At 41.2% G+C, this 26292-nt stretch overlaps 3 protein-coding genes and 1 long non-coding RNA gene across 4 annotated transcripts; 2 read left to right on the plus strand and 2 right to left on the minus strand.

The window, feature by feature from the left end:
* Positions 1-1156: 1156 nt before the first annotated feature.
* LOC113591927 lies at positions 1157-2766 on the plus strand. Its single transcript, XR_003412258.2, has 3 exons — positions 1157-1208; positions 1580-1743; positions 2600-2766. It is a non-coding gene; the product is annotated as an uncharacterized LOC113591927 (long non-coding RNA).
* A 233-nt stretch (positions 2767-2999) lies between these two features.
* Positions 3000-16627, minus strand: si:dkey-76b14.2 (DENN domain-containing protein 1B). The gene is made up of 22 exons (XM_027032633.2): positions 16449-16627; positions 15136-15200; positions 14523-14566; positions 14341-14390; positions 14039-14158; positions 13660-13729; positions 13476-13556; positions 12671-12724; positions 12309-12419; positions 10924-11024; positions 10647-10692; positions 10275-10376; positions 9047-9172; positions 8691-8792; positions 8157-8247; positions 7929-7969; positions 7710-7766; positions 7530-7568; positions 7318-7419; positions 6648-6733; positions 5928-6126; positions 3000-5644 (listed from the first exon to the last, which is right to left on the minus strand). The coding sequence occupies exons 1-22, from the start codon at positions 16463-16465 to the stop codon at positions 4760-4762; spliced, it is 2589 nt and encodes an 862-aa protein (XP_026888434.1). The 5' UTR covers positions 16466-16627; the 3' UTR covers positions 3000-4759.
* A 1015-nt stretch (positions 16628-17642) lies between these two features.
* Positions 17643-22432, minus strand: zgc:65894 (uncharacterized protein LOC335798 homolog). Its single transcript, XM_035534548.1, has 4 exons — positions 22244-22432; positions 21250-21358; positions 20745-20855; positions 17643-19054 (listed from the first exon to the last, which is right to left on the minus strand). The coding sequence occupies exons 1-4, from the start codon at positions 22298-22300 to the stop codon at positions 17997-17999; spliced, it is 1335 nt and encodes a 444-aa protein (XP_035390441.1). The 5' UTR covers positions 22301-22432; the 3' UTR covers positions 17643-17996.
* A 1782-nt stretch (positions 22433-24214) lies between these two features.
* LOC113591921 (somatostatin receptor type 2-like) lies at positions 24215-25120 on the plus strand. The gene has a single exon (XM_027032630.2). The coding sequence runs from the start codon at positions 24215-24217 to the stop codon at positions 25118-25120; it is 906 nt and encodes a 301-aa protein (XP_026888431.2).
* The last annotated feature ends 1172 nt before the right edge of the window (positions 25121-26292 follow it).

The raw sequence follows: 26292 nt of genomic DNA on the forward strand, positions 1-26292 counted from the left end.
TTGGCAACAAATGTCAACTAGCAAGCCAGCTCCCTAATGACTAGACTTTGAAACTAGAGCTGCATTTCTGCTATCTGCAGTTTCCTCAAGAATCAATACATTTTTGTATCTATCTGTCTATATAACTGTGTATATTTCTGTACAGCATACAGGGCAGACACACAAACATATACCTTTTGTAGAGGTTAGCTGCTCAGTTCAAAGATAATTTGATTGAACAAAATTGATGTTTCTCCCTCTATGCCTGAGTTTATGCATAATTCATCAGAAAAAAACACCCTGCACTTTAATTACCAGCTATTTATTTATGCATTTATAAAATGTCATACTGTCGTTTTATTGGAATTGTTTAATTTGATCAGATTTCAATGCAGAAATTTTCTGGTCAATATGAAATATCTTGCACTTAATGTCACACTATATCAGTACCACATTCCACTTCATTTCTGCGTTACTTCACAAGAGTGAAATTCTGACGGATTCTTCTGTACTGAATGTACCAGCTCCAGGTAAATGTGACTGCACTGCCCTTAGGAACGTGAGGGGTTAATTGGATAATGTTCCCGTAAGTCACTCGGCGTACGGGCATTTCTTGTGTAAATTCAACCTTTGATAATTTGGAAATCCTCTTTAGAAGTCAAGTATTGATTTCTTATGTTTCAGCCAGTGAAACTATATATTTTTAAAACACAGTCAGTGATGTAGTCTACAGTTTCACATAATCTTTCATACGTATATTCTATAATATTTCTCTGTATTAATTTGAATTCTACTATAAACCTTTATTGCTATTCTATCAGTTATTACTTATGTGTAATGAAAGTAAAGCCAACTTACTGCCACACTTGTTTTTACATAAATGTAACGTAATTGTTAGATTAATTGTAGGAATTAATCAAAAAGTCAGAAACAGACAAGGGAGGTTTGTGGTGTTTTGGCTTCGCGCTTCATAGTGTAAATACTCACGGATTGGTTCGCGGAAACCACGTGACTTTTGAAAGCGTCGCTACTAGTTTGCATAGGAACAGGTATGGGAAGTTCACAAACTCTCCCCTCCAAAAAAACTCTTCCGGATGCACATGAATGATAAGTGCAAACTGAGTTCTGGAAGTTATATTTATTTCATTTAGCGACTTCTTCCATTCAAAACTGACAATTTCAGGAACTGCCACTTCAAAAGCCAGAGAATTTCCCCATCGTTTGTTTTGGTAAGTATGAGGTAAATTTATTCGATCAATTGTTAAGATATATTTTCTAAAAGTAATTGTACAAACTATTTTTATACTAGTGTTCATATATAATTTTTCCTTAAGGGGCGAGGTATGAAACTGAGGGGCTCCTTCCACTGCCATGTTTTTTTGTCTTTTAGCTTTAAATCACCATAAAAAGGTGTCTTTTATTACTTCTCGTCAAGAAACGCCTCTTTTATTACGCTTGAAACTGGCGTGAATACTCAGCCAAACAGGACAATCAGCATACCGCTAAAATTCCAACTTCATTCTAGTACACACACACACACACACACACACACACACAAACCTCTTTGCCTAAAGGCTCACTAATGCGCCTTTCCTTACAGCTTTCGGAAGGTGGGAAAACACTCTGGATGCAGGGTAAGGGGCCAGGCAGTTAGGGGAAAACGCATTCTCCAAAACATATATCCGAACGTGCTGCCCATTCACGTATCCACTGGTCAGTAGGGAAGTACGGACGTGGCCTCGATTCTGCGGTGATGGCTGAAAGGTGGTAAAAGTCTTACACATGCCTGTTTTTAAAGTTTTCATTTTCTGTCCACACTACTGGTATAGAAAGCAATATGTAGTATTGTCTACATTTAAAGTAACAGTTTTGCGACAAATAAACTATGAATGTGTTTGACAGGTGGTTATGATTCAGAGGAATCCCCGATGTCAGGCTGACAGTTTGAGATCAGTGTTTGTTTTCCCCAAGCACGTGATTTGCTTTGAAGAAATAATATAGTCAACTGAGTTTTAGTGAGTTTTCTGACTGAGCGCGTGTGCTCCCGTTTCTGTACACTTACAGGTGTTTTAATTTAGAGTGAATGAAATGAAGCCGAAATATGCGTATCCTTCATAATGGTCGAATCGTCAAATAAACTACGATTTTATGGCAGTAGCATTGCATTTTAAGATTACAAAAGGTTTTAATTACACGCACCTTGAAAACGTGGAACTAAAAAAAATACACGAATAAGAGGTATGTTTGACCCAGGTATTTATTTCTTTAATTATTAAGAAAAACAAGAATCGCTGATGTTTGTTGACGGAGCTCGCAGTCGAAGCGACGCCCTCAGAGTTCTCGAATCACAAAATTCTAAACTACCTGCAGGTGTTTGTTAGTTGCATCCTGGATTTATAACGAATTTAATCCTTGACCTAAAACTATTTTCAGCGTGATGCAAAGCAAGGGATTCATTTGTATAGAAATTCACTTACAATCAAACTAAAGGCAATCAAACTAATTACTGACCACATCTATGTGTGTATGTATGTATGTCCATAGCATGCTCAAGAGTGTGTGCATCAGTAATAAAATGGAAAAAGAGAATAAAACACTGATACTTTGCCCCCTCCACTAGGTAAAAGCATTGGTAGTCCAGATTCGAGGAATGACACCACACTGAGGCTAATCCTGTGGTCAGTCTTAATTATTTACCCCATACACAGTCCTTTATGTTTCTTTTCTTTCACACACACATTAACACTCACTCAATGTCAAGCTCAAATGTGTGTGTGTGTGTGTGTGTTTAGGGGTATCTTGCAGCACCATGGCTGGGATGGGCGTATCCCTCCTGATTGTGCCTCCACTGCTGCTGCTGGTTCTGCTCATGCCACTTCTGCTGCTATCATGTGTGATCTGCAAGAAGAGGCAGACCGAGGGCACCTACCGGCCCAGCGACGAAGAGCACAAACAGACCCAGAGCCACGCCGCTGAGCACCCGGGCCTGCCCTTGCCCATGCCCAAGAAGGAGCGACTGATCTGAGATCTGCTCTTAACCCCTGTAGTTCTGTATATCTGTAGGCCTGTGATCACTCAGGCCAAGTATGCACTGATATAGATGAACTGTGATAAGTGTATCACTCTATAACTGTGAATATCAGAACAGTAAAAACAAAAGCATACTCGGAGAAGTCTGACGCATAGCACGCTCAGTACACTTCCTTAGCTATAGACGCACTCATGCATTGTCACCCAAGAAACCGATCAGTGTGCCAAGATGCCACCTGGTGCAACGGCCTTTTTAGGTTTGCTCCACAAACACAATGGTGTTAGGATGTGTTTTAACATGCACACTTCAAAGCACTGCTGTGAGTGTACCCGAGGCTGAGGCTTGACCCTAGTGTGTGTGTATGCTGGTCGAGGCGGGCTAGTGGAGCATAACTCTGTCAAGATCTCTGTTACAACACTGAACTCATATCAACTTCCTCTTGTGCACAGAATTATTTTTGTTATGGGATGAAAGTGGAAAATCCACTCAAAGATGTACACTTTGTTGGGATTATGGTAATGGAGTTCAAGAGAGAGAGATTATTTTTCTACTGTTGTCTCTTTTTGAGATTTTGAAGTTTTTTTTGATACAATATGTATTTTATATATTCTTAAGTGAAGAACAAATGGACACCCTGTGAATTATTTGTAATGATTAATATAATGGCATGATAAATGATTGTTTGCAATGAGAAATTATTAATAAAATAAATAAAAATTTATGCTGAAGTATAACTTTGCATTTATAGTTTTCTGCATGTTCTGAATATTTCATAGAACTTGAATATGTTCTGCACAGAGTTTGGTCTCTAAGAAAACTCTGAAATGTGCAGTCTAAGGGTGAGGGCTGCTCATGAAAGTGGCCTGGGTATCCCTGGTTTGCTGGGAATGATTGAACCAGATTGATTTGGTTTTGGCTTAGATGGTTTTGTAAATGTTTGCTGTGTCAATCATTGCCCACGGCAGGCCCTGTCAGAGGGCAAAACTCTCTGTTCGAGTTATATTTGAAATGCTTTTCAGATATCTGTTGCCAACAAAGGACAACTAATAAATGTGATACTTAGAACTGGTGACTTGTTTGTTAGTTTTGCTTGTTTGTTTATTATTTTTCATTTATTTCTCCTCAGCAGTTTCAAATATTTTGTAGGTCTGCATGCTGAGTCTCAGTCTAACCAGTCTGGCCCAGAGTTTAGTTTAACTCCCAGTGCAGCACACCTGATGTGGTTAATTAAGGGCTTTGGTAGCACCTGAATACACACGCAGGAATCCCAGAACTAAGCTTGGTTAGGTCACCAGGGCTGAACTTGGTTATCCCAGTGTAAGTTATCCACATAATCACTGGTACATCATCACTGTGGTACATGACCACTGTGCTATGGAGTGTTCTGCCAAATATAAAATAGAAGTAAGACCTTTAATGTGTAGAAATAGGTTCATTTGAAAATAAAAACATTTCCTCATGTTGCCAGCTCTGTTTCATTGGGGTCGATAGCCCATTTTTCAAACTGCTAGTAACAGATGAGTCATTGTAAGGTGGCAGAGGAAGTATCGCACGACACACTGCAATAGGTAACATATTAAGAGCACAATGTACTGGGGAAACTGAATGCATGATTAAGCCTCATACCAATCCTCTGTGTTTTAAATCTGGTAATCACTTGTCCTTTGTAAGTACTACATTTATCTTCTGTAAATGTAGAATTGGATCTGACTGGCTTGGAAGCATGCAATTACTTGACAAATGTACTGATTATAACTCAAACCTCTTTTTAAGTTCTGAGACTTTAATGGAGGGCAGGTCTTGGTCTTCAGTGGATGAGTCAGTCAGGGTTGTGTTAGCGGGTTTTATGACATGGTCTTCAGTTTGTGGGCTTGAGACGGGTCTGCTGGAAGAGGCCTGGAACATGGGGCCTCTAGCGGAGCTCTTGAGAGACATATCGGAGCCTTTTAGACTGTAGCCAGATTTGGCGGTCTCAGGCGAGATCCTGGTCTGGGAGGCCTTGGCCTGCAACATAGCCACTGTAGACAGTACAAGAGGAGTTAATTGCTCTCCACTCTCTTCTTTTCCCCCTCTCTCCTCTTCTTCACCTCTCTCATCCTGACAGGACTGATTAGGGACGAAGCTTTCTTCATGTAATGGTTCTAAACAAATATCAGTGCTGACCTCTTGTCCAGACAGAGACTCCTTTTTCTGGGGAGAGTCACAGTATGGGGCCTCCAGGTCTTTATGCTCTTTGTTCAGATCATGTTCCTCCTCAGTGGTATTGTTCTGTTTTTGGTCTTTGATGCTTCCCTCCTGTCTTTGGTCCTCCCCTGACCGGCCATCTTCCCCAGTACTGTCATTCTCTTTTACTTCATGCACTGGGTGATGGTCACCTGGTTCCTCTTTAAGCTCCTCCCCTAAACCTTTGGGCTCATCCATTAAACTTCCAAGATCCACACATAGCTCCTCCCCTGATATGCCATGGCCTTCTTTTGCACCAATCACGTCTCTCTCTGTTTCATCAATCAGGACCTCAAACCCTTCCTCCTCAGTGTATGGCCCTTCCTCAAGTCCCTCCTCCCAGCTCTTCAGGCTTCCACTGTTACCAATGGAAAGACTCAAGCTCTCCTGACTGGGTGTGGTCAAGCTCCTCTGCAAAATATTAGGGAGACATTAATGAAATACCTGCCTGCAAGTCATAAATTAGCAAAGGTTATGTGTGTGACATATATGGTGAGTAAAATAATTAGAAAGAAAAAAAGATATAGAAAAGCAAATATAGTCAGAGGTACAAAAAAGTATGAAGAAAGCAGAAAAAGGAATGAAGAAGAAGAAGGGAGGGAGAGAAAAAGTGAATGAAAGAGTGATGGGAAATGAGGGAACGTGTGCATGTGTGTTTGCATGTGCAGTTGTGTGAGTGCGTGAGAGTACTGACTCTTGTGATGTAGTCAGTGCAGTCAGAGCTGAAGAGGTCGAGGCTGCGTGTGCTGTACAGCAAGCCTGGCTCTCTGGAGCTCTGGGCATTCAGCGTGTCGAAGATCTCCCCCAGTAGGTCCATCTCCTCTGGGTCCGTCAGCATGGACAGCTCAGGGTCCTCCTGCAGGTGTCCACCACTGGAGCCTGATTCCCCATGACTGCACACATATGTTCAATACAAACAACCTTACAGAAGGCCCCCTGTACATGTGTCCTAACAATGTAATAAAATAGTTAAGCAATCCTAATATAATTGTTTAAGGATGTGAGTATTACTGAAAGCTGCTGTAATCATTGTGTGTATCTCTCTGGCTAAACTGCACTCTGTAATCAGCTCTGTATTATCCAGTCCAGAAACGTCTCTGCAAGAGGAGTGTCCTCCTTGCCTGTCACATATTCTGTGTGTGCACAGAATATGTGAATGAAAGGGTTAACTCTAAGTGTATGTGTTTTTGTCTTTGGGGTTTCAAGGGAGGGGGCGTCAGTGTGCTAGGACCAGCAGAAATAAGCAAAAACTATAACAACAATTTAATTCTTTACAATAGAAATATTTTACATTTTGTGGAGTACACACACACACACACACACACACACACACACACACACACACACACACGCACACGCACACGCACACACACACACACACACACACACACACACACTACCCCTCACCACTCACCTTTCCTCTACCCAGCTGCTGTTTTCTTGTGGTGACTCTTCCTCCTGCAGGTTGGCATGTTTACGTGCAGGTCTTCGGGGACGGGACTATATGGTCATAACCATAAACAGTGTTTCAGTTTATATATATATATATATATATAAACACACAACCAGAGTTAGCAACTTTTTAACATCATGTCAAAAATATACAGCACAGGTCTACATTTATTAATGTTTTATTTCGTCTTCACGCAGTTTTGTCACCCAGAAGTTTCGTTTCTGGATTATTTGAGGCAACCAGTTCAGAAACAAAGATCAAAGGATGTCTGGACGACAGCTCCGACTCAGCCTGCTGAGGCTGACCCCTAGTGGTCATTCTTCCTACCTGCAGCTAACCATAATCCTGTATGAGATAGAATATATATATATATATATATATATATATATATATATATATATATATATATATATATATATATATATATATATATTTTTTTTTTTTTTTTAAAAAAGGGAACACCACTGTGGAGCTTGTCTGAGAACATTTAAAAATTAAATAACAATCACAATTAATACTGTCTAAATAATCACAGTAAATATGCAATAGACAATGGTGAAGTAAAGATGTTTTAAAGTGGAAGCTGCATGTTTTTGCTGTATTTTTATGGTGCATTTTAGGTGAGATTCACCTTGCCAAAGTGCTGTGTGATTGGTAGTCGGTTCTGAAGGCAATCTGATTGGATGAGGCGATACATGGACCCGCCTCTCTGGAGAGAGTGAGATTCCTTTTGCTGCAGAGGGAAACACACACACACACACACACAGCTTTTCCCTTTCTCTTTCATCTTCTCTTTTTGCCTTTCAAACTCATTCACAGACGCACTGTGGTGTGGTAGCTCACCTTTGGCTGAATGAGGTTCTTCAGTCTGGAGCATTTGGCCTGAAACACGACACAGATGAACAGATATATTCACAAAGGTTTTTTTTCTATCAAAGTGGCTCCTATCTTAGCAAGCTCGGGCCAGATAAAGTGGGTTGCTTTTCTGCCTTGCATGTACAGCCAGACTGAAATGTCACTCACACTTTTATACAGCTGAGCCTTGGACTTCACTGTCAGAATCAGTGCATCTCCTCCTTTCTGTCAACACATTTAACACATTTTCCCCTTCTGATACATACCATAAATGAATTCAGCACATTTGAATATTAAAAAATGGAAAATAATAAAAAGGAATAATGTGTAAGATTAAGACATGCTGGTACTCAGCATAGCAGAGCCTTCCTGCAGCACAAAGTTTACCTTCAGGTTCCCCACCCACTGCTGGTAAGGTTTTGAACTGCCTGCAGTGAGTGACACAAATATTAGATTAACTTTCCATGAATTAGTGAATGAAGGTGTGAATGAACGGATGGATAGACAGACAGATTGAAGTATAGACAGATGGCTGGAAAGATGGATACAGCAAAGACCTCAGCACTTTTCACTGACTTGTGACATTCAAACCCACACACAGAGACAGACACACACCTGATGATGCACCACACTGCAAGATTTCTTCCTCAAACAAGTCATCTGGTATTTTACCCTGGTTCAGCATCTCCAAACGCTCATCAATAAACTGGAAACACATCATCCATTCATGTTTGCATACCACACTAGGCTGGTCATTACAGTAATTAACAGCATTTATTAAAATATTTGATTTAACATGGAATCACACTGACAGGTCTTTGAGGGCACTCATAAATGAAATACTTTTAACTCCAAGAAGTGCTATAAAAGCATTATTAAGAAACCAGTGCTAAACTGTGTTTTGAGTGTTTGTTTGAGTACCTAGCTTAACTATCTTTGTCAGAACACAATGAGAGAACAACCTGAATCTTGTCATTTTGAGGGAATATTTTTCTCAACAAATGCTTTTGTATGCTAAAGGTTTTTCTTTAGTTACAAAGTCATGGTCAGAGTTAGGTTCATGTGGGGTTACGTAATTATTTAGTTACACTGTGCATTTAGAAGACTGCAATTTTGTGTGTTTGTGTGTCTGTGTGTGTGCTTGCACACCTGTTTGAAAAACTGCAGGTGAATAGAACTCTCAAGGAACTGTCTCATGGAGTGAGACTTGTGGGTAAGAAACATCTCCTCACTGAACAATACAGGTCCTTCCTGCAAAGGCACCAAAAACATGATGTGACTGTGTATGTTCTGTTAGTACTGCATGTAATAAAGGGTGTGTATATGTGTGTTTGTGGATGTGCTATATCTCATAGAAGGGTAAGGTGCTTACCGAGGTAAGTTGGGTGTGTGGTGAATGTTATGTATGTTATGTATTTAGCCAATTGTTACTGACAAAACCACATTTGAAACATTGTGAGGACGTTTTATCCCAGCATGTGCTGGTCCACAGTACTGTAACTCACAGCAGGGTAGAGTAAGGCATCTCTGTAACCTCCAAAAAGAACGGCCTGTGCTCGGAGAAGCGATCGTGCCACCCCAGTACCAGGAGATGACGCCTGCCGCTTCAGCCTCACTTTAAGAGCTGCCACCTGTGCCCCCCCCCCCCCCCCCCCCCCCAAACACAGATACATACAGAGCCCACACCCAAATTCAGATTAAGCACACATCACATATATACACACATACAGAGCCCACACCCAAATTCAGATTAAGCACACATCACATATATACACACATACAGAGCCCACACCCAAATTCAGATTAAGCACACATCACATATATACACACATACAGAGCCCACACCCAAATTCAGATTAAGCACACATCACATATATACACACATACAGAGCCCACACCCAAATTCAGATTAAGCACACATCACATATATACACACATACAGAGCCCACACCCAAATTCAGATTAAGCACACATCACATATATACACACATACAGAGCCCACACCCAAATTCAGATTAAGCACACATCACATATATACACACATACAGAGCCCACACCCAAATTCAGATTAAGCACACATCACATATATACACACATACAGAGCCCACACTCAAATTCAGATTAAACACACGTACACACACAGAGAGCGCATATATACCTACACACATACAAAGCACACATCCAAATGCAGAATGAGCAAATACACAAAAACATAAAGAGGCAGAGCTACACACACAGAATTCCTACATAAACAATGCTGACAGTACATATACACACCATATATTTACAATTATGGCATTTAGCTGACACTTTTAGCAACTTACAATTATGACTGAGTACAACTTGAGTTGTTGAGAGTTAAGGGCCTTGCTCTGGGGCAACTTGGTAGTGGAGGAGCTTGACCCAGCAACCTTCCAATTACATGTCAAGTACCTTAACCACTGAGCTACCACTGCCCTATATACAATGTGCATATATGCACACACCACACAAAAATCAGAAATATAACAGCTTACGAACCTCAACCTCAATACAATCTAGCTATAGCGATAAATAAAATAAAATAAATAAAATCTAATAAATGATAAAATGAAATAAATTAAATGAAATAAATTCTAGCTACAATGAGCTGCAGGAAAACAGGAAGATTTGAGACAGAGGCGAGCAGACAGACCGACACGTCAAGGTACCGAGAGCTGAAGGCTGCTAGGTCAGAAAGCCATGATGGATTACCACATCTGGGGGCAGCTTCTTCAGATCTTCATAGTCAGACTCCATAGTGTTGGTGTCCACATTCAGAATGACCACATCCTCCAGAGCCCGACTTCGCACTCTCTGTAAACACAATGCACAGAGCACAGGTTACTCTGTGTGTGTGTATGTCTGTGCTGGAGGGGTGGTAAGCATAGATAGATAGATAGATAGATGGATGGATGGATGGATGGATGGATGGATGGATGGATGGATGGATGGATGGATGGATGGATGGATGGATAGATAGATAGATAGATAGATAGATAGATAGATAGATAGATAGATAGATAGATAGATAGATAGATAGATAGATAGATAGAGGAAGAATGTCAGTGGTTAATAGGTGCATACCTCCATGAGGCTAGAGTGAATACCAATAAGGTACGGCATTGGAGCACTGCAAAACATACCAAAGAACAATTACAATAACCATTAAATCATGTGTATTATGTGAGAACATAAGACTCGGTATCTTTTTATGTGTGTGTAGGTGTGCTTGTGTCTGTTTTTGTTAATATATGTGAGCATGTGTATATTAGTGCTTGTTGGTGTGTATATGTGTGTATTGAGTGTTTGTTTTGTGTGTGATCAGATGTGTGTGTGCACGTGTGTGTCTGAGTGCTCTCACCAGCAGTAATCTAGCAGGTGTGGGGGTAGAACTGGTATAAAGATGTGTTGCCAGTACATGGGGAAAAGCATGCCAGCACACGCATGTACACATGCTGTCAGCTACAGCATATACACCAGTGGCAACCGAGTGCACAACACAGAAAAGAGCACATTAAGATTAAACACATTAACATGAAAACATGGCTGGATGAGAAAGCTGGAGGTGTTGGTGGAGGTGGATGATATGTTGGCTGTAGGAACCACGGAACTGGAATAGGCTCTCTGAGACTAAGTCTCTTCAACTCACCTGTAGCACAGCTTCAGGTGGCTGCTCTAACCTCACATGTGTTCCAATAAACTCAATAAACCTTCTCCACCATACACCTATTCTAATTCTGATAAATGCAGCAGCATGACTGGTCTTCAAGCTTCCAAAGTTCACACGTCACTCCACTGCTGTGCTACCTTCTTTGGCTTCTGGTAGTTGCATGCATCAGATTTAAAACTTTGATGCTTGCCTACAAAACCAAAAATGAACCAGCCCCTCCCTACATAATGTCATTGGTCAAAGCACGATCCGTACCTTGAGTACTTCGAACCTCAAGTACGGCTTGGCTTGAAATACCATGCTTCAAGTCTCATGGAAGACAAGCATCAAGACTATTCTCTGTTCTGGCTCCTAGATCGTGGAATGAACTTCCGTTTGCTGTCTGGCCAGCAGAGTCCCTTGCAGTCTACAAACGCAGACTGAAGACCCATCTAATTGTGGAATATTTAAATGACCACTGATCCTGCTCCTATGCTGACTAACTGAAACTAGTAATTATTGTAGGGTATTGTTTATTACACTGATGTTAACTACCAAACTTTAGTACTTATTGTTTATTGCACTTATCGTTGTCTGAGATAGAGCTTATGTATTTTGCACTTCTAGGCATCAGCATTGATCCCTGTATTTCTACAGTATTCTAGTTCATTGGTATATTGGACTCTAACCTGCTGTACTGTCTAAGATGTATTCTATGAGAAAATGACAAAGCACTTTTGTAAGTCGCTCTGGATAAGAGCGTCTGATAAATGCTGTAACGGTAAATGTAAATTTAAATGTAAATACAAAAGTCTCTCCCCCACACACCTGTTTTAGTTCTGTTAAACATCCTAAAGTAGATTCTGATAAACTAGTCCACCCTGTGTCCTCCCACTACCCACTACCCAGTAAGTTCAAACAAATAATTGTAAAATCACTCCCTGAAGCAAATGCTTCCAGTTAGCCTGATGTTGTGCTAATGCTAGCTATTGTAAATGAAAATGAGCTATTTTAGCACCCTAGGCTTGAATGTAGTCTTTAATACAATGCTAGTGGGTGTTCCGCTAGTGTTGATAGCTCCGCTAGCGTAGTCTCACCGTGCTGAGTTTACTACAGCAAATGAGGATGCGTCTCTCAAACAGCATGCTAGCATATAGCTGCATCAGATTCCCCACGTCTACAGCCACTACCAGTTCTGTCAGGTTTCTCTGAACGAACACACACACACACACACACACACACACACACACACACACACACACACACACACACACACACACACACACACACACACACACACACACACACACACACACACACACTATGAATATGCACAAAAAGTAAACAGTAGAATGAACAATACACACACCCAACTGGTTAAATAAGCAAACACATTATCAAAGGGTAGAAACACAGACATGACACAGCAACACATAGATATACAGGCAAATGTACTTACACTCTCTGGTATAGATGGTAAGGCTTTGGGATCGGGTGCTATAAAATATGGGATCTGAGAAAAAACAAAAATAATTCTTCAGCTATCAAAACGCGTACATAATCAAAATACAAAGCAAAATCCTGAGATTGCTAGTGCACCTTCAGTTAACATGCTAGTGGTTATCAGTAGTATATTCTCAATTAACATGCCAGAGAATTGCAAATAGTAGTATATCCTCAATTAACATGCTAGTGAGTAGTAAACAGCAGTATCATACCATCAGATAACATGCTAGTGAATAGTAGTATGTCCTCATCTCAAACACTGTTGTATATACTGTGCATTTCAGCAACGTGGTCTAATTCCATCTTGTGTCAGATTCACCTTTGTTGTTTCGTGTAAATTTCATTACAGGTAGGGGCAAGCCTTGATCTAGATTTGATTTAGCTAAACCTATGTTTTGTTACACTGGTTGGCCATACTTCAGAGTTAGAACTAGGGTTAGTGTTCATTGTTAGGTCTAGAGTTAGTATTCATTATGGGATTTTAGTATTGCTAGTATTCACTGTAAGGACTAGAGTTAATATTCATTATGGGTTAGTATTGTTAGTATTAATTGTTAGGACTAGAGTTAGTATTCATTATTATTATTGTTAGCATTTTTATGGATTTATTTTTGCCCTGTTTTGCCGTTGTTACAGACACCCATATGCGTGTAGCTACTCAGAGTATGACACTGAGATCTTGTTAATCGTTTTCTTTCTGTGAAATGGGTATTTCCAGCTGATAAGATCATCCTTCCTCTGGCCAATAATAGACGTACCAGTTGCATAGTGACAGGGTCATTAGCCATAGGCACAGGTTGTTTGTACAGAATCATCAGTAGCTCCTGCAGCTCATTAATCTGTACATATTTAACACACAGATAAAAATGCATTACATGACTGTTATGTAAAGCATACTATTATAAAATAGAAATAAGTACTTAAGAAATTAAATTTACTTACCTGGCCTTTTGTCAAATAGTCTGCCAGGTTATTCAGTAGTTTATAAAAGACCTCAAACCAGGGCAGATAACTGCATGACAGATGTAGAATTGCAAAATAAACTCTCTATATTGTATTTCTTAGTGGCTCTATATTTCCATTAAAGAGAAAATGAGTTGTCTGTCCCAGTGGGCTTCCTTTTAGTTGTGCTATGGTGCTGAGCAAAGTTAGGTTCAATAGCTCTGAAAATGAAGGGGTGAAGGGCATTGCTTAAGAGTAGGGTATATATATATATATATATATATATATATATATATATATATATATATGTGTGTGTGTGTGTGTGTGTGTGTGTGTGTGTGTGTGTGTGTGTGTGTGTGTGTGTGTGTGTGTGTGTGACCTGAGGATACAGAGGCAGGTCTGGGAGCTGGACGTCAGCCTGCAGAAGCCAAAGCGCTGGCATCCCTCTAGGTCTGTGAGCACGAAGGTGAAGTGTTGCACAGCCACGCCATCCTTCACCCTGCAGATGGAGAAGCCAATCCAAGACTCAAGAGCAGTCAGTCCAAGACTCAAGAGCAGTCAGTCCAAGACTCAAGCATGCAGTCAGGCAGCTACACCACCATCCACATTGTGCAAAGAACTCTGCACTTTCTGTATTGTGAGTTACTTTCAGAATCAAATAAGTGAATGAGTCAGTGTTACCTTTCTATGTCATATGGGAAGCAGAATTGTGGAAGGGACTGCATACACTCCTGCCATGGAGAGGTGTGTGAATAAGTTTTCTTGTTTCTTTATATATATATATATATATATATGAACATGTACATTTATATACATATACATTTAGTTTCATCAGATTAAATTCAGTCACGACAAAAACTAACCTCATCACTGAAGTCCTCTGGGAATTGAAACAGTAACCCAGGATCTATACAGTGTAGAAACACTCACAAACACACGCACACGCGCACACACACACACACACACACACACACACACACACACACACACACACACACACACACACACACACACACACACACACACACACACACACAGAAGGACTGTTGATCCTCTGGATCTACTCATTTCTGCAGTGATGTAGAGGATGTGGTTCAATGAAGTACACAGCAGGAATAGCACCTTCTTCCTGCACAGGCCAACAGCTCAAACCCCAATAACAGCAGAATCTCCCAGCAGAAATAAACCTGACATACCCCAAGTAAACTCAAGTTTATAATCGTTCTGATTTTTACTGTAGCTTAAGTCAGGATCTCCTTTAACCTGTTCTGATCATTTTCTGTCTTTGTCATATGTTGAGCCACTGCTATCTGCAGCTAATCCTTGCATGCTAACTCACCTTCTGTCACTCTCATGACAACCAGCAGAGTCCTGTGGTTTTCAAGATCAGTCATATGACAGGAAGAGGAGCCAGAGATGTAACCTTCAATGTCACTCTGCTAAAACCATGCACTGTTTGTGTGCACATGTGCTTACCTTTGTCTCTGGCAATTGGGCATGAGGCTTGAAAAAACCAGTAAAAAGGTCTGTCTGGAGTTTCTCTGAAAAATACCAATCAATAAACAAATAGGCAGAGTAGTTAGTGTACTGTACTCAAAACCTCAACAGCAGTGAGGTAATGCTTGTTTTCAGGAAGAGAGCCAGCATTTTTGAAAAATGCTGCCAGAGGAGCTTTGTCAAAGATCAAGACTTCAATTTTTAACAGTGTACATAATTCACTTCAAGGCTATATGATGCATCAAGCTTTAGAGTTACTTACAATCTTTAAAATATTTACTTTACAGTTCACACACACACACACACACACACACACACACACACACACACACATACATACATACATACATACATATATATATATATATAATAAAATAAAATAAAATAAAAATACAAAAGTTCTGTCTATGATTTCCACTGACCAAGGGAAAGGTGAAACCAGAAGGGCTGCAGTGGATGGAAATGAAGCATGAGATATGAGATATATGACAAAATCATTATACGACACCCAAGAACGTGTGGCAGTGTACAGTTTGTGTACCGCACTTACGAATGAACAAACCATATTTACAGTAATAATTACACTCCAGGGAACAGGGCATAAGAAATTTTCAGCAGCAATCAGCATTTTTGTTATGACGTTTGTGGACAGACTTCCACTGCCAAATGAGTTTTTTGTGAAACAGTCTGAGGACAGGTGGTGCATTTTAGCTTGCTTGTGATCTAAACTCAATACTGCACTAAAAAGCCCCTGAAGTCAAGGAAAGCCCCTGGCACAGGCAGTCACACATCAGAACATTCACTACAGGTCTACCACTACTAAACACCAATACTAGAAAATGACTTGAACCACATTCATGCGAAGACACAAACATCCTGTGCCAACCTGTACCAGTAACGGATCTAAACCCACAAATACTGTTAAAGACCGAAGCCGTCTGATTTTAACATAATGCCTAAATATAGTCATATTTCTCTAAATGAAAAAAAAAAAAACCAGTGGCATGTTATATTGTGTGATAGAGAGAGAGAGAGAGAGAGAGAGAGAGAGAGAGAGAGAGAGAAGTAGAGGTAGCATGTGTTTCCATTATGAGAACACCATGACAGAGTGGGGTCCAGGAAACAGACAACTTTAGCGATCGACAATTGTGAAGAATGTAGATAAAAGGTGTAAACGCTGTGCAACTGTAATGATAACCATACACTGTGGCAAAGTAGTTCGCCCTATGTTACAAAGAGAGACACAGAGAGAGAGCGCGCAAAACAGAAAGATAGAGAGAGATATGTCTTACTTCAGTCTGGATCCCATGATGTGGCTGCAAGATTGAGTCCATAAGGGATTAATGGAGTTTCTGGGGTGAGAGTTTCATTTTAGAGATAAAGAGAATACGCTTTCAAACATACACATGCACACACTTAAAACCAAGCAGACAAGTAGCTTGCTCTCAGCTGAAAAGATCACTTCCTTATCTGGCTGTATTATCTGGTGTATGTGTGTGTGTGTGTGTGTGTGTGTGTGTGTGAGTGTGTGTGTGATCTATGTGACGACTGTGGCTGTTTCCTTCTCCAGTCTCTCTCTCTCTCTGTCTTCCTCTTTCATTAAAAATACTATTACATTTGTTATATTTTTATATATACTTTTATATCTGTATTTTTACACACATTTACATGTAAGAAAGTCACACGTTTTGCTGCTTAAATAGCACTGGGCACTCATAAGTCCTTCAGACACACACACACACACACACACACACACACACACACACACACACACACACACACACTCACACACACACACACACACACACACACTCACACACACACAAACAAGCACACACAAACACCCCCACACCTCAGTATTTGAGCCCCCTGAGCAGACGCACTAAGAGGAAATCGAGGACAGACTTCCTCTATTGTGCAGCCACTCTCTCTCTCTCTCGCTCTCTTTATCTCTCCAATTGTTTGCTTCTTTTCACGCCATCCTTTTTGAAAGTGAGGATTGCTATTCCTCTACAACCATCAGTCACCCCATTTGCCTAGATCTTACATTATTAACCCAGAACACAGGAGTCAGCCTGCATAGTCAGGGGTGATACCAGAAATGTTAAGCTGTGGAAAATACAAATCATTAATTAATTAATTAATTAATTAATTAATTAATTTAGTGTCTCATTAGCTATGGTAGGTGGACAGTTGACCCTGCTAAACTGAATTCCATTTCATAAGTACGTTTGCTGTTTAGAGCTTACTTGCTTCCTGCTGTATTACCTTACATTTCCCCTCTTCCTCAGGCTTAAATCATTGCTCTCATATGAATTGTGTAGCAGGTGTGTGGTTTCTTCTTTGCCATTGATTCTAAACCACACAGTGACCTCTAGGCTTCAGACAAGGATATTGCAACATTCACCCCTCAGAAACAACCCAAACCAACAAGAGAAACTAGGCTCTGTAATCACAAACACAAAATACAAACAACAAAGCTCCCAGAAGAGTTCAGACATGTCTTTATTCAATCTGCATGAAATTTAAGGGTGTTTAAATAAAGAAATAAGTTTTTATGATGCACAGTGAGTGCTGCTCTTGAATCAGGAAATGAGTAACAGAATAAAGGATGGAGAGAGCACAGTAAGACACAACTGTTAATGGGAGAACAGGTTACTGAGAGCTTTATTTCACAAATACACCTTCACAAAACACTGTGACAGTAGAGTAGACAGAGAGAGAGAGAGAGAGAGGGGGGGGCAGGGGGTGTGGAAAGAATAAAGGGTGAACAGAAAGTGACTGAAAAAGTGGGTGGAGCTGGAAGATAAATGGATGAGGTGAAGGAGAGGAAGGAGGGATTAAGCAGCCTCCTCTTCACCTTCCTCCTCGAACTCGCCCTCCTCGGCTGTGGCATCCTGGTACTGCTGGTACTCGGATACCAGGTCATTCATGTTGCTCTCGGCCTCAGTGAACTCCATCTCGTCCATGCCTTCACCCGTGTACCAGTGCAGGAAAGCCTTGCGGCGGAACATTGCGGTGAACTGCTCTGAGATGCGCTTGAACAGCTCCTGGATGGCTGTGCTGTTGCCGATGAAGGTGGCGGCCATCTTGAGGCCACGGGGAGGGATGTCGCAGACGGCAGTCTTGACGTTGTTGGGGATCCACTCCACGAAGTAGCTGCTGTTCTTGTTCTGGACGTTGAGCATCTGCTCATCCACCTCCTTCATGGACATGCGGCCGCGGAAGACGGCGGCTACGGTGAGGTAGCGACCGTGGCGCGGGTCGCATGCCGCCATCATGTTCTTGGCATCAAACATCTGCTGCGTGAGCTCTGGCACAGACAGGGCACGGTACTGCTGGCTCCCCCTGCTGGTGAGAGGGGCAAAACCAGGCATGAAAAAGTGCAGGCGGGGGAATGGCACCATGTTGACGGCGAGCTTGCGCAGGTCGGCGTTGAGCTGCCCGGGGAATCTGAGGCAGGTGGTCACTCCGCTCATGGTGGCCGAGACAAGGTGGTTGAGGTCACCGTAGGTGGGCGTGGTCAGCTTGAGCGTGCGGAAGCAGATGTCGTAGAGCGCCTCGTTGTCTATGCAGTAGGTCTCGTCCGTGTTCTCCACCAGCTGGTGCACGGACAGCGTGGCGTTGTAGGGCTCCACCACCGTGTCGGACACCTTGGGCGAGGGCACCACGCTGAAGGTGTTCATGATGCGGTCGGGGTACTCCTCGCGGATCTTGCTGATGAGCAGGGTGCCCATGCCCGAGCCTGTGCCACCGCCCAGCGAGTGCGTGAGCTGGAAACCCTGCAGGCAGTCGCAGCTCTCTGCCTCCTTACGCACCACATCCAGCACAGAGTCCACAAGCTCCGCCCCCTCTGTGTAGTGCCCCTTGGCCCAGTTATTACCGGCCCCACTCTGGCCTGAAAGAGAGGTAACATCACATAATGTCACATCATGTCTTTGTAACATCACATAATGTCTATAAACGTTTAGTTCCAGAGTCAGGTGGATTTTGATAATCATATATGAGTTTTATATATATATATATATATATATATATATATATATATATATATATATATATATATATATATATATATATACACACACACACACACACACACACACACTACCTGGCCAAAAAAACCCCATGTGGATTTAACTAAGCAAATAGGTAAGAGCCTCCCATTGTATAATTACTGTATGGGTGATTATGTTTCAGCTAGCAACAAGTTATTTAACCCTAACTGATGCAGTGAGTAGCTTCTCATTTGTTAAACAACCATGTCGAAAGATATCCTGTGGTCGTGAAAAATATGTTAATTTGTTTCAGAAGGGTCAATTTATTGGCATGCATCATGCAGAGAAAACATCTAAGGAGATTGCTGAAACGACTAAAATCAGGTTAAGAACTGTCCAACGCATTATTAAAAAGTGGAAGAACAGTGGGGAAACATCATCTTTGAGGAAGGAATGTGGTTGGAAAAAAATCTTGAATGATCGTGATCGGCGATCACTTAAACGTAAGGTGAAATTAAATCATAGATAAACAACAGTAGAACTCAGGGATATATTTAATAGTGAAAGTAAGAGCATTTCCACATGCACAATGCAAAGGGAACTCAAGGGATTGAGACTAAACAGCTGTGTAGCCTTAAGAAAACCACTTGTCAGTGAGGCTAACCGGCAAAAATGGCTTCAATTTGCTAGGGAGCATAAAGATTGGACTCTGGAGCAATGGAAGAAGGTCATGTGGTCTGATGAGTCCAGATTTACCCTGTTCCAGAGTGATGGGTGCATCAGGGTAAGAAGAGAGGCAGGTGAATTGAAACACCCATCATGCCTAGTACCTACTGTACAAGTCTGTGGGGGCAGTGCTATGATCTGGGGTTGCTGCAGTTGGTCAGGTCTAGATTCAGCAATGTTATGTGCCCAAAGAATGAGGTCAGCTGACTACCTGAATATACTGAATGACCAGGTTATTCCATCAATGGATTTTTCTTCCCTGATGGCACGGGCATATTCCAAGATGACAATGCCAGGATTCATTGGGCTCAAATTGTGAAAGAGTGGTTTAGGGAGCATGAGACATCATTTTCACACATGGATTGGCCACCACAGAGTCCAGACCTGAACCCCATTGAGAATCTTTGGGATGTGCTGGAGAAGACTTTGCATAGTGGTTCAAATCTCCCATCATCAATACAAGACTTTGGGGAAAAATTAATGCAACTCTGGACAGATTAATGCAACTCTGGACAGAAATAAATTGCAGAAGCTTGGGGAAATGATGCCACAGCGATTGCGCGCTGTAATCAAAGCTTAAAGGTGGTCCAAATATTAGAAATATTAGAGTGTGTGACCTTTTTTTGGCCAGGCAGTGTATATGTGTGCGTGTGTGTGTTTTTATATATATATATATATATATATATATATATATATATATATATATATATATATATATATACACACACACACACACACACACACACACACACACACACACACACACATTCAATTTTAGGTAAGGAGTTTAATTAAAATAAATGCAATAATTTATGCATGTGTATAGATGTGTGGATTACTATTAAATTTAAGTGTATACAGTACCAAAAACAAAGTTGTCTGGTCTGAAGATTTGTCCAAAAGGACCAGAGCGGACAGAATCCATGGTGCCGGGTTCTAGATCCACCAGGATGGCTCGAGGAACGTACTTCCCACCTGAGAACATGGAGGACCATATCAGCATAAACCTCATAACATAACATAAACCCTCAATCGCTGCTCTCAGAGGTTGACGTGGAAGCAGCACAAGTATGCATGTTTAGACCGAGAATATATTTACACTGGCCCTTAATAGATTTCTTTTACATTTTACTTAGTTTACTTGTACATTCCTCTGCAACGTTCCTAATATTGGTTTAAAAAACTAAACAAAACGCAAGGATGCGCTACCAGTCTTAAAGGCCATTCATCGGAAACATGCCCCAGGATTCTCTAATTTGTCTTGGGCACGAGAGAGTTCTACCTTCAGCCCTGTCGGGGAAAGCCGGGCGGGAGGAAGGAGCACTGTCATGGCTAACCGCGAGGAGATAATAGTATCTGAAGTGTTTACCGGTTGCCTCGTTGTAGTAGACACTAATGCGGTCCAGCTGCAGGTCGCTGTCGCCATGGTAGGTACCGGTGGGGTCAATCCCGTGTTCATCGCTGATCACCTCCCAGAACTTGGAGCGTGAGAGCGACAGAAAACGGCAGACATATCAGTATTTTTTAGTCGCTGTCATATATTACTTATTTGCACCCCTTTTTGCTACCTCGTTCATTAACAATTGTTTAATTAAACTGGACTGGATCGATTTGAACTGAAGATGAAATTAAACAGTGATTGATAGGTAGGTGCTTGGGGGGGAACCAATGAACCAATTCGTACCTTGTGTTAAAAATGTGGCTGTTTTTTTCAGATATAGTTCCACGTTATGAAAAGCTTGCTAAACAACAGAAAGCAACTAGATAATAAGAAACGTAACAGAAATTGTCAGCTAATAACTTATGAAATTTTCTGTTCGTTCAGGGGAAAAATCCGACTTCCTTGCATCCTTATTATTCAGGATGGAAAACAGAATGTCACTCATTGCAGAATTTAATTCAAACTAAAGCACACCCGAACGGAAAAGAACCACCACACCCCTTTTACTGAGAGTAAAATATCTTTTCAGATAAGAAATAAATAAATAATGTATAAACGCGTATAATTACAAAGCCTTATAATAATATTTACACGTTAAAGGCTTAAATCATACAATTAGACAGAATTAGACAGTAGCAATGCGTAGTCGCCTTCCACAGTCATAATGCAAAATGGTAGGGTGATAATACCAGAAGATAGCACCCGACGCCCCGCCTTGGGACCGCTCTATGTAAAGGCTTGTTATTGTAGGACCTAGCTCACATCCTGGTACTGTTATCCTTTAATACAGACACCAAAACAGCCGCGGCTAATTATATTCAGAAGCCAGTGTCTATTACGGGAATTGTTATTATCAAAATCTGAAGCCCCCTTTTTCCATTATGAGATGTTCAACAGGGAAAAAATCGATAACAGCGCATACCTTTGCTCCGATCTGATTCCCGCACTGCCCTGCCTGCAGGTGCACTATCTCACGCATTTTGTTAAGGGATGCTCGAGCGACCTAAATAGAGAAATAGCGTGATGAGCAGCGCCTATACGGTACTTCTGCAGTTCCTGCTCCCGCACCTTCTGCTGCCCACTGTCTGCTCGAGACTGCGCGCTCCCGTCTCGTCGTCGCGCCGGCGCTCCCGACCGTGCTGCAACATGACGTCATCTCCGAGACTGACACTAACGGGAGCGCGCTGTGGAGATCGCAGTGTACTGATGGATGGGTGGCGACGACACAGAGAGGTCATAAGGAGAAGCGGTTTCTCTCTAAGGGCCCCAAGGCTCCGAAGTTTTTTGTGTTTTTTTTTAATCGTTTTAAATGTGTGTGTGTGTGTGTGTGTGTGTGTGTGGGAGAGAGAGAGAGAGAGAGAGAGAGAGAGAGAGAGAGAGAGAGAGAGAGAGAAAGAGAGAGAGAGAGAGAGATAGACAGAGACAGAGACAGAGAGACAGAGAAATCGAGCGTGCGAGAGATCACGGTGATACTCACGTCATCATTTAAGAATGGGTTTTTGGGGAACAACTGATGTGCTGCTAAAGCCAGTATTCTGTTTAAATGTTAGGCTATTTTCACATTATCTTGTACATTCTGTGCGATTAAACAACTATGCATGCTTGCTTATTTATTTATCCTTTCGTTGTCTAATAAGCTATGGTGGCTGGGCAGTTTATTCTGTTACAAAATAAAATGACTTTTATTTGACCACTTTTCATACATGGATGCATCTTTTGAATAAAGTTGTACATCTTGTGTGCTGACAAAACATAAATAACATTTCAACATTAAACCAAATGAATGTATATAGCTTATAGATTGTGGCAAATCAGTTGTGTCTAAAACAATATTTTTCTAAAAGCCACATCACAGTTTATTTGTTTTCTAATATGCTATGGTTTGTAGACAATTTATCCTGTTAAACTGCAAAATCACTTTTAACATTTTTCATTACAACTGGAATCACATTTTGAATAAACGGCAACATCTTGTGTGCTGACAAGTGTAAATAACATTTCACCTTAAACCAAATTAATGTATATAGCTTAGATATGAAAACAAAACTTTGCAAACAGCCACAAATTAGCTGTGCCTAAAGAAATATTTTTATAAAAGTCACATCTTGATTCATCAACTTCATCAGACAGGCAAAGTCATAAACAAAACTTCTGGGTGCAGTGTGTCGGTGACCAAACCCCAGCAAGCCTTCTCTCTCTCTCTCTCTCTCTCTCTCTCTCTCTCTCTCTCTCTCTCTCTCTCTCTCTCTCTCTCTCTCTCTCTCACACACACACACACACACACACACACACACACACACACATACATGTTTGTGGACATGCAACAAAACAAACACCTGTCTTAGATATGGTTATATTTGTTTTTATTGAAATTTTGGCATGGTAGCTCCTGAGTATATAAACACATGCATATATGTGTTTTTCACCATTTACTTTTGATTGACATCTTATGGTGAGTCAATTACAATGATTCTTCACAGTTCAAAGTACAAATTCAATATATATTGTTTATTTTTTTCTAATTTGTTTCTGATACATTTTGTATGTAATGTAAATTTTGTGTTGCATTTTAGATTGCGTAGGTAAAGGTTTATGACCCATAGGTTTAGTCCATTATTCCTATATGCCTGTATATTCAAATATAAAGGGATTAGATAGAATTTTTAACTATTGCTCCTCAAGAGCCACTTTAAGGGCTTACATATTTTCCCGGACTTTGCCTCGGTTTACAAACAAACTGCTTTACAGATCCGCTTTCTCACTCTGCTCTATGTAGCTTTTTGTAAATTCTTTCTGTGGTGTTATATGTTATACAAATGAAGCATATTATAAACCTCTGTAAATTAGCAGAAAATATAAAGATATATGAATCTCTCTTCTCTTCACAGCAGACATGAATTTTATGCTTGCAAACTCCTCTTCATCTGTCAATCAGTCTGGTTTGCAGTACGTCTATAACCAGACAACCAGTGCTGTCCCTGATGAAGAGCTCTTCTCCTGTGGAGGGTATTTCTTCCTGCTTTTCATTGAGGTTCTTTCAACTGTTATTGGTTTCCCTAGCAATGTACATGTGTCATACCTCCTGTTGTGTGGAGGGCTGGAACATTCCACTTCCAACATCTTCAAACTCAACCTGGCTTTACTCGACACAGTCTACTGCCTGTCCCTTCCACTGGACCCCCTAAGCACTTATCTGATAAACAACTATTACATCTTTCAATACGTCATCATCATCTTGGGTCTGAATGAGATTGGTGCACCTCTCTTACTGACCTGCATGTGCCTTGACCAGTATGTTGCTGTGGTGCATCCAATCGTGTTCATAAAGCTTCGCAATGGGAGTCACCGTTTGGTGGCTGTCACCCTCGTGTGGGCTGTGACCATCACTTACTCTGTTTTAATGGTCATGTCTACCATACAGCATAAGGACTTCATCTTCCTCGTCCCATTTGTGGCCGCCTTCCTTATCATCCTCTTCTGTAATGTGTCGGTACTGTGGACACTCAGACAAAGTGGGCCAGCCAGCAATGAGTGGCACCCCGCTAAGAAACAGGCCTTCCGCACTGTCCTCGCCATCTTCATCATCGTCACCATCAGCTTCTTCCCACTGGCCGTCACCTACCCACTTGACCTCATATTTCAGAGTATAACTTTTGACTGCATCTTCCCCTTCAGCTATGCTTTCATCATTTTCCGAGCACCTCTGCACGGCCTCTTCATCCTTGGCCAAGCTCGGAAGCTACCCTGCATGACCCCTGATGACCGCAACAACCCCAGCGACCTCTGTCCTTGCTGCTGATAGGAGGTCTCTCACTAGGTATATGCAGCTTGGCGTTGTTACCTGAGGCAGATCAGACATATCAAACCCAGAGAAAACCAGCAAGCAAATGTGGAAAGCGGCAGCTTCCCGGAACTGGAAAACCACAGCATAGTTCATACAGCTGTAGATACGTACAACTAAGAGCCTTATATTTAACCAGCATAGATCTACTGCAGTTGTTACATGAGAATTACTGACAGAAATTGTAAGTGGAGATGCTTCTTCCTGTGTGCTCTTCTGCTTTGAAATAGAATTAAACTTAGTGTCTCTGTCCCATTTTAGAACTTCTGTAGCTTTGTATAATAGACATTTATCCAACAGAGTGTAGATGATGGAGTTGACGTGTACAAAAAGAGTGTACAAACAAAATGGATTAAAAGTTGGGACCCAGAAATGCAATAATTCTTCTTTTTTTCTTTTATTGAACTCACTGATGGTAAGCTTGGTTTGTTTTTGTGTCATGCACATTATACAACTTTGGAAATATTGCTTTTAGTTATTCACAAACTGTAGAGAAAATCATTACTACTGTCCTGCTATAGGATAAAAGGTTGAGTTCTTTTTAACACTGTATTTTCTGTGTACAGTTTAGCTAGTCAGTCAATGTTAAGTAGGTCTTGGTATGTGTATCCAGTTATCTGCCCAGAGTCCAGAGCAGTGTCAGAGACAGCACAAACACAGCCAGACAGAAGGTGTACACTCTGAAGCAGAATTGGTTTACTGCCTCCATCAGGCGAAGTCTGGAACTACACTGAGCATTATTCCAGTTCAGCATCCTCAGCTCCTCGCTCACATCCTCAACCTGTCAGTAAAACACTCCTGCCCACATACATCTGGTCCCATCCTATCACACCCCAGAGCGAATGATCGTTTAAGACCTGGACAAAACAGGAAACAGAGACTGGATTAGTATGACAACAGTTTTACTGGACCTGTTTGTATATATATTGTAAGTGCCATTTTGTTTTTCAGCAAAACACCCAATCCCTGTCTGCTTTTCTGGGGCTTATACTTTAATGGCATTAGCACTAATGTTCTAATGGTGCCGAACTAACTAGATTATGTAAGTTTCATAATGAGATTAATAGTAGCTAATATTAACAATAACATCCTTTCCAGTAGAGTGGAAAATAATTAACAATTTGGCTGAT

This window comes from Electrophorus electricus, chromosome 16 (assembly GCF_013358815.1).
Source record: "Electrophorus electricus isolate fEleEle1 chromosome 16, fEleEle1.pri, whole genome shotgun sequence".
Taxonomy (NCBI): domain Eukaryota; kingdom Metazoa; phylum Chordata; class Actinopteri; order Gymnotiformes; family Gymnotidae; genus Electrophorus; species Electrophorus electricus.

Bases quoted from the DNA above. Each gene is read 5' to 3' on its own strand.
- si:dkey-76b14.2 (XM_027032633.2), bottom strand. The intron at 10,693-10,923 runs GTGAGAGCACTC...TATGTTTTGCAG, and splicing joins CACCTGCTAGATTACTGCTG to TGCTCCAATGCCGTACCTTA. The intron at 6,127-6,647 runs GTGAGTGGTGAG...ATATGTGTGCAG, and splicing joins AGCAGCTGGGTAGAGGAAAG to TCATGGGGAATCAGGCTCCA.
- zgc:65894 (XM_035534548.1), bottom strand. From the start codon at position 22,300: ATGCGTGAGATAGTGCACCTGCAGGCAGGGCAGTGCGGGAATCAGATC. The intron at 20,856-21,249 runs GTAAACACTTCA...CCATGTTCTCAG, and splicing joins CTACTACAACGAGGCAACCG to GTGGGAAGTACGTTCCTCGA. The intron at 19,055-20,744 runs GTACTGTATACA...CCTCTCTTTCAG, and splicing joins ACCAGACAACTTTGTTTTTG to GCCAGAGTGGGGCCGGTAAT.
- LOC113591921 (XM_027032630.2), top strand. From the start codon at position 24,215: ATGAATTTTATGCTTGCAAACTCCTCTTCATCTGTCAATCAGTCTGGT.